The sequence below is a fragment of the Clarias gariepinus genome, chromosome 7 (genome assembly GCF_024256425.1).
Source record: "Clarias gariepinus isolate MV-2021 ecotype Netherlands chromosome 7, CGAR_prim_01v2, whole genome shotgun sequence".
NCBI classification, from domain to species: domain Eukaryota; kingdom Metazoa; phylum Chordata; class Actinopteri; order Siluriformes; family Clariidae; genus Clarias; species Clarias gariepinus.
In genome coordinates, this window is record NC_071106.1 from 23,026,096 (window position 1) to 23,035,152 (window position 9,057).

Genomic DNA, 9,057 nt, shown 5'->3' on the forward strand with positions numbered 1-9,057 from the left:
GTAATGAATTGGGCGTAAACTGCCCCCATGATCTTGCATTAGACATGCAGTCATAAAGCCTAAGTGTTCATGAACATAAAGCACAAAGGCCCTATCAGATTGGGCAATTCCTAATGCAGGTGCTTGACATAATGCTCTCTTCAAAGCATTGAAAGCTTTAAGATGAATTTCTTCCATACAAACAGTATCAGAATCTTTAATCTGGCCTTTCAACAAGTCATAGAGCGGTTAAGCAATCATGGCATAGTCCTCAATCCAAGGTCTACAATAACCAGCTGTTCCTAAAAAGGATCTAAGTGTTTTAATGGTAGTAGGCGGAGGTATTGCTTTGACTGAAGCGGCTCGATCCTGTGTAATAGATCTATGCGCTGTACCAATTGTTTGACCCAGAAAAGTGACTTGGTTTTTTGCAACTTGAGCTTTGTGAAGGCTGCATTTGTGTCCTTTTGCATGCAAATAGTCTAACAATGCTGCCAATTCAATTTAATGAACATCATGATCTGTTGAGGCAATCAAAATATCATCAACATATTAAATCATAGTAGACTGTTTAACTGGACACTCTGGGTCACACAAATCACGTCTGACAGCCTGATGGTATATGGTCGGAGAATTTTGAAAACCTTGTGGCAGACGAGTCCACTGGTATTGCTCATAATCAACTGTAAAAGCTAACCATGCCTGGCTATCAGAGTGCAAAGGAATAGAAAAGAATCCATTAGACATATCGATTACTGAAAAAACTTTACAACCTAATGGTAAGCCATTACAAATTGTAGACCGATCTGCTACTAGGGGGGTGATTTTATCAATGTGTTTATTGGCTACCCTGTAGTCTATGGTGAGTCTCCATGTCCCATTGGCTTTCTTGATGGGCCATATGGGTGAGTTACAGGGACTGTTAGTTTTAACTAGCACACCTTGTTTCAGCAATTTTTCTACAATAGGTTTAACTCCCTGAAAAGCTTCTTTACTGATTGGATATTGTTTGGTAACAGGAGGTGGAGTTCCTGTTAATTTGACTGGTTCTACACCTGTCAGAAAACCACAATCATCCTTGTCTTTAGCCTAAATAGGATGATTCTGCAAGAAAGCATACTCAGGAGTGGCTGCATTATCAGTAGAAACTTGTGCTGAGGAAATTTTTATGCTAGCAGATTCTGAAGACATGTCTAAAGTTAGATGTACTTGTCTCAGTAGATCCATGCCTAGAATTGCACCTGTATTTAATGGAGCACATAGCAATTTTGTAGTCAAAGTTTTTGGGCCTAATTGTATTTCTATGGGCGGAGTTTCATACAAAACAGAATCTTCACCTATTACACCAGTTAAACACAGTTTAGTTTTCTTGTATGGAATGTTTAAATCTTTAGCCAATTTAGTAAGAATTACTGTAATTTCTGCACCTGCATCAAGCAAAAAGTCAATTTCTTTCTCTTGTATGCTACCTTTCACAAAAATTCTTTTGTCATTGTGATGTATTACAGGGGAAAGGTAGCTACTCACAGCCCCAACAATTAGTTTTTTTCCTGTTCCTGTTGTGCCCTTAGAAGAGCCTGAGCAAGCTGTCCTAAAGTTTGAGTAGACAAAGACGGAACTACTTCAGGGTTGTAGGCAGGCTGAGAAGGAGTAGTATTATGCATACTATTTCTTCTACCATCTTGCAACTTCTTCCGACACCTTTTCTCCCAATGTCCTAGTTTTCCACAGTAGTTACATTTGCTTTCTCTTTTAGGCCATCTATGGTCTGGGTCTGTTGTGCTAAACGAAGCTGCTGCTACTCTCACCTTTGCCTTAACATCAGCATCCCTTTCCCAGGCAGCTAACCTGTCGAGATTACTTCTGAGAGTCATGGAAGACCAAGTTATATCTAGGAATGGCAATGCTTTTCTATACTCGGCTATAAGGCCATCTGACCAGATGCGGACTAGGGGTCCCTTATCATCAAGCACACTTTCAGAATCCTCAACTATGCCACTGTAAGTTACAGCTGACTGACAAAACCGTTCAGTGTATTCATTTACAGATTCTTCTTTCTTCTGCACACAGTTAGTAATCCTGGATCAGTCTACCTTGGGTCCCATGATGTTCTTAAGAATTTTCAAGACACCCTCTCTCACATCACTTATACTGGCATGTTGTAGTTCAGACGTAACAGCAGACTCAAATCGGTTGAATTCAGACTCAGTTAGAATTTGTGACATCAGCTGTGTGACTTCTTCTAATGACATGTTGTAGAGACGCATTTTACTGATCAAAGCTCTTCTAAATTCAGAAAAATTAGTGCGTGCTGAGGGTAAGCTCTGGGATAGTCTCTCTATATCCTTAGGTCCTAGTGATTTAGCAACAGTTTGGACTTCGACAACAGAAGAGTTGGGAGTAACACTTGCAATTCCCTCAATTCCCTGAGATCTCTTTCTAGCACCACATACATTCACTGAATCTACAAGCACATCAGTTACTGACTGAATGGCTACATCTGTGTCAAAGAAAGCTTGTAAGTCAGGATAGTTGTTATCAGACTGACTAACTTTATCTACATCAGTTCTTGCTAACGCTTGGTTTCGGTTCAGTTTCTTTGTCAATGAGGATACCCTAGCCCAAAGCTCCTGGATTTGTTTCTCTAGCTCTGAGATACGCTGAGACTGTTGTGTACTTAGCGTTAAACCAAATTCTCTATGACAGCAGATAATGCCTTTCACATTTTTTTTACGAATGCATGCTCCTAACACCTTTTTGCACTCATCTACCGACCAAGTCTTGTCTGGATGGATCTTATACTTCTGAGTTAGTTCTTGTCTAACTTTCTCAGTTACTATTAGGTTCATCTGCACTCCTAACAGTGATTTGAATTCACTATCAGACCATGAAGGAGTCGCAAGACCACCTTTTTTAGTTGTGGGGATCAGTCTAGCATTCTGCTTAAACATTTTGTAAAACTGTTTGTTACCACACAATCAAAAAGCACTAAAACTTCTCCGATCAACAGAGGCTGGTCACGGTTTTTAACAAAAAAAAAACACTAAAACTTCTCTGATCAACAAAGGCTTGATACACTTGTTAAGACAAAACACTAAAACTTCTCTGATCAACAGAGGATAACACACAAATACTAGCACATAAAGCTAATCTTCCCTGCCTAAACAGAGGAAAACACACAAATATTAACACGTAATGCTAATCTTCCCTGCCAATACAGAGGATAACACACAAATATTAGCATGTAAGGCTAATCTTCCCTGCCAAAAACAGAGGATAACACACAAAATATTAGCACATAATGCTAATCTTCCCTGCCTGAACAGAGGATAACACACAAATATTAGCACGTAATGCTAATCTTCCCTGCCTGAACAGAGGATAACACACAAATATTAGCACGTAATGCTAATCTTCCCTGCCTGAACAGAGGATAACACACAAATATTAGCACGTAATGCTAATCTTCCCTGCCTGAACAGCGGATAACCATCTCTAAACAGAAACTTTTAGAGGATAACTTAGTTAACCAAACCCTACAGCAGTATGTTAACTCTTCTCTGACGGCACAGAGGATAACAAATTTGTACTGGTCTTAAAGGTTCTTTTGGATAGAGTGGAACTCACCAATCCTGAGTTGTACAAAAAGATTCAGTCTGGAATGAAGTCAGATCTTTGAGCTTGAAGTTTAAATCTGGATTCAGGTGAGCAGCTCTATCCGGGTCACGGCACCAAAATTGTTGGGAACTTTTTCAGAGACCAGGAGACGTTGGGATATCATTCAAGCAGAAGTTACTCTTTATTGAGAACTCGCCGAGCGTCGCTGTAGTCATCCAAGTCTGACCGAAAAAACGTAGCTCTGAAGAGTTTATACTTTACAAGAGGGAGGGATACAAAGAGGTGGAGACAATCTAAACAAAGCATAGTCTAGTACAGGAGTCAGCCTGGTAACGGAAGTTCCCAAGCCCTGATCTCATCAGCATAACAGTGGCTTTCAAATGCATAGGTGCTAATCTAATCAGCCTGACAGTATCCCCCAAACCTTTACATTCTCATAGAGACAAAAGGCATAGCCTGGCCTTGAAATTAGCATTCACATTGACTTTGGGACCCTACCCAGTGGTCAGGAAGTACATAAAGACAAAAGGTTAATGTCTCTGACACCTGGGGTACAAGACTTGATCTTCTTAGAATGTCACCAACTTTACCTTAAAATGTAAAACCCAATGTACATAACTTGTTCAGTTTATATACTATTATGTTGAAAGCTAGATTTAACATTTTATAAATTTGTAATCCTACAGGTTCCAATCTATTGCAGGGCACACAGATACAGACACTCACATTCACACATGGGAGGAAAGTGGAGTAAACCCAGCAAGCACAGGGAGAAAATTCAAACTCCATGTACACATACCCTGAGGTGAGAATTAAACCCGGAGTCTAAAAGTGCAAGGTGACACTGCTAATCACTAAGCCACCATGCCGCAAAGGCAACTGTTTCTCTCTAATTAGTCACTTCATGTAGATCGTCTGCATTTATGGGTGTAAGAAAGTCTGTGCCGGTAACTAAGCGACCTCATATGCGCAGCTGCAGTGCAGACTGACACGCTCCTACACAACCTGAGCGCACGCAAGAAGCAACGAGCTGAATCAATGTATATGGGCACTAATTTCATAATGTTGTGTTAATAATGCCTAACTTTTATTTGCTATTTTCAGAACCACACACACCCACACCCCCCCACTCACTAAGAGCACAACACACAACAAACTATACAACTGTTGCCCATGCCTACTTGAACTGTTTATTAAACATTGTCAATTCAGCAATTGGTCTGGTTCCTGTGTCCTGGCCACAAATACGATCCAGCTTTAGAACTAGAATACAGTCCTTCTAAGTCTCACCAACAATTTTGGTCCTTCGAGCCGGATGTGGTAATTTCTCTTTAGAAGATGGACGAAAGAGCTGCGACCAGACCTAGACGTCAGACATACCCCCCACGTTATTATGATGAGTACGAGATGGGTTTTGTGCTGCCACAAAGACAGTTATATGAACCACTAACCAGTAGGTATGGGCAAGAAGAGGAGTTATGTGCTCAGGAGGAAGAAGCTGACCTACTGTCAGCCGGCGTCAGTCATTGATGGATGCTGACAATATAGACAGAGCACAGGTTGAAAGAAGCAGACTACCCACTCCAAGTAGTTGGTCATCAGTACAGTATAGTTTATCTCCAGCTTCCCAGAAAGACCTTCAGCAAAGTAGAGATGAGAGAGAAATTTCGAGAGACCAGGTCCGAGTTATGACTTCTTGCAGAGACTGTGCGCAGCCTAAAGCATACCACTCCACCAGCCACAATGTGCTCTCAGTCTAAAACACTGGATCCACCTAAGTCTGATCGACTACCTGCAGTCCCTTTGGACCATGGGTTTAGACCACCTCCAACCTGTGAAGAGTTGATCTCTGACATGCAGGCTGATAAGTATGATGACTCAGACTGGCCTGATCCTCCTCCATGGCCAGAGACCGGGGACCCACAACCCCAGTCTGTAAATGATGAGCCCATTGTCGACCTTCTGGATAAGATGATGAGTGAGCTTCAAGTTTTAAAACAAGCAGCTATCAGCAAGAATAAACCTATTATTGCACATACTCAAAGCTGTTCTAACCTTGAACATGTCCACCCGACAGCAACGACAAGCAAAATTCTTTCAGATCATTCAAGTCACCAACAATGCTCCCATGCTCAGCCACCTCTTCACGCTAGTCCAGCATATAACTCAGATCAGTACAAGGGTTACATTCAAGGTGAGCCTGCAGCAATCCCACAGCCATCCCTGCCGATGAGAGTCCAAACAAGAACTGTAATTGATCCTCGTCAACTGATTACTCCACCTTCTGAGTTGACATACCGAGGTCCGATGCCATCAATACCCTACTTCTGTCATAGAGACCCAAGTGAGTTCGCTAGGATGAAGATAGCTTTGGAGAATCTATTGCACTCAGACGGGACAGAGCTCTTTAAATACCAAATCCTAGTGGATCACCTGAAGTTAGAGGTGGCGAGGCTGATAGCAGATTCATATCTGAACTCCCTCAGACCTTAGAGCGATACCATGACTGCTTTGAATTTTAAGTTTGGCCAGCCCTATCAGATGGCATTGAATAACATAGCTAGTGTTCTGAACTCACCTGATATTCGACGTGGTGATCAAGCTTCCTTCGAGAAGTTTTTCCTACAGGTCCAAGCTCTTGTGGGCATGCTTAAACCCCTGGGTCCCCCAGGAGAGATAGAGCTACAGTGCGGATCTCACGTAGTACGTCTGCTGAGCAAGCTACCGGCAGAGATGAGAGCCGAGTTCAGGCGCAGCAAGTTCCATTATCCAGGCACAACCTATACTCTCACTGATTTCTCTGACTGGCTACAGTATGAGTCATGGTGCCAGGAATATGATGGCTCATTAACAGTAAGGAACACTAAGGAGAGACAAGGGCCCCGACAGGAGCCAAGGTAAACACCTACCAGTGCTGCACGCAGTCAATTCCAGGACACTCAAAACTGTGGTCAAGTCAACTAAAGAGGAGAGCTGTCTAGTGAACACATCTTCTGAAGTGCTGTATGTGGACAAACCAGTAGATGGCAGTCGGGTACTACTAAAGGTTATCAGAGTACTACTGCACCATGGTAAGCACACTCTGAGCACGTATGCTATCCTGGATGATGGCTCAGAGCGTACAATGCTCTTACCAGCTGGAACGCACCATCTGGGTGAGCCCAGATCAGAGGAGAGCCAGAGGAGAGCCAGAAGACCAGGGCCCTCATTTATCAACAGTGCGTAGAAAAGGTTCTATATTTTGTCCAACGAATAAAATTTAGAATGTGCCTAAGTACAAGAAAATCCGCATTTATCAAACGTGCGCACGCAGTTCTTACGCACATGAGTAAGCAATCATTGTTGATAAATACCACATGTGCGTAAGTACCATGCTCGTTCACATTCATGGTCATTAGCATTCGGAAACGCCTCCAATTAACCATATATGGTGACAACACTTCCCTTTAAAAATTACGTGATTGTGTTTTTTCCTCACTGCAATAATGGCAAAGAGAGAAAAGAAGAGGAACTTCACAAACACAGAATTAGAGATACTTGTAAATGAAGTTGAATCCAACCAACAGATATTGTTTAGTTCATTCGCTGCAGGAGGAATTACAAATAAAAGAAAAAATGCTGCATGGGAGAATGTCACCAATGCAGTTAATTCCGTTGGGTCTGAGGAGAGAACTGTCCCAGAAATAAAAAAAAAATGGTTTGATATTAAAGTATTGGCTAAAAAACGTGTCACAGCACACAGACGAGAAATGTCTGCAACTGAAGGAGGACAGACAACAACGGAACTTTCCCCATTGGACAACCGCATAGCCTGCATCATCGGAGACACGGCTCTGTCCGGGATTACTAAGGACGGTGACACTGATGCTCTTGCGACAGAACAAACCGGGCCATCTAACACCCAAAGTGAAGGTAAAATAAACCAACTGGAATAGGATATTGTGTTTGCATACATTTTATTTCAATTTGTAAACTGTTAATGAAATCATTCATAGGATAAACTCAATTAAATTAATGTGAGCATGTGTTTCCTTAATAGCGACACCCGTTGTGCCTGAGGAGCTTGAGGAGCCGGGCCCATCCATTGCCCCTTCCATGCGCCGTGCGCCAAGAGTGCTGAGTGAGGCGGTGCTACAAAATCAAGAGGAAACAACAAAATCCATTAATGACCTAAAGGATCAACTGAGCAACATAACGAATGTATTGATTCAAATCAACGAGTCTCTGAAACAGATTGCCTCTTGCACAAATACAATTGCTAATAAACCATAAACCGCTGACTAATGTGATTTCAGTTATTTGTTTCCACGAAGCTGCAAAACACAAAATGAAATCGCTGTAATGTTTCTGCACTCGACCAATGGCCAGACTTACCTAAAATGTCTGTATGATCCTCTGTCTTGTCTGAATGCCAGCGGCATTAGGAGGTGGCAGGGGCACTGCATCGGGCATAGGGCCGTCTGGTCTTGGGGGTTCCTGCAGAGGGATGCCCTGTCTGATGGCCAAGTTGTGTAGCACACTGCAAGCCATGATGATTTTGCATGCTTTTTCTGGCTGATACTGCAGTGTCCCTCCCGTGCTTGACAGACACAGCCATCGTCCTTTCAGCAGGCCTATTGCGCGCTCAACTGTGCTCCTTGAGCGTGCATGTGCACGGTTGTACGCCTGTTCCTGCTCGGTCCTCGGGTTGGTTAGGGGGGTCATTAGCCATGGCTTTAGCGGGTAACCTTGATCACCTAATGAAATAGTTTTAAGTAATTGTACAAAGCCCTACAATAGCATTTTAAACATGTTGTAGCCTTAAATTTACCAATGAGCCAGCCATCCTCAACAGCCCCTTCTTGGAGACGCACACCCACAGAGCTATTCTGCAGAACGAACGAGTCGTGTGTTCCTCCAGGCCAACGCGCAACGACGTTTAATAACAACAAATTTGCATCACAAATTATTTGCACGTTAACAGAATGAAACCCTTTTCTATTTACAAAATTAAATTCGTTGGTTGATGGTGCTTTTATGGCGATGTGGGTGCAGTCTATAGCTCCAATTATGTTTGGGATTCTAGCAATGGCATGAAAGTCCCGTTTTATTGCGGCTTGTTGAGGATTTCGATAAGGGAACTGGATGTAGGTTGGGGCCAAGGAAATAATTGCATCCAACACTGCCGGCATGATCCTACTCACTGATGGCTGGGATATACCACATATGTCTCCAACCTCACGCTGAAATGTGCCAGTAGCTAAAAATCCAAGGGTGGACAGGAGTTGGATGTGCACGGGAATGGCTTTCGTGCGATTTGTTTCTCTCTCCAACACTGGTCCTAAATCACGACACAAATCCAGCAGTACATTTTTCGGAAAGCGGTCCCTACTTAGAAGCCACTCTGTGCTCTCGCCAAGCAGATCAGCGCGATCTTGGAAAACGCGCTCTCTACGGAGTGCATTGTTTGCCAAGTCTTCC

The 9,057-nt window shown here is 42.8% G+C and overlaps 1 protein-coding gene across 1 annotated transcript; it reads left to right on the top strand.

The window, feature by feature from the left end:
* The first annotated feature begins 6,801 nt into the window (after window positions 1-6,801).
* On the top strand, window positions 6,802-8,361 carry LOC128527394 (nuclear apoptosis-inducing factor 1-like). Its single transcript, XM_053499719.1, has 2 exons — window positions 6,802-7,509; window positions 7,637-8,361. Exons 1-2 carry the CDS (start codon window positions 7,083-7,085, stop codon window positions 7,867-7,869), a joined length of 660 nt encoding a protein of 219 aa, XP_053355694.1. The 5' UTR covers window positions 6,802-7,082; the 3' UTR covers window positions 7,870-8,361.
* The last annotated feature ends 696 nt before the right edge of the window (window positions 8,362-9,057 follow it).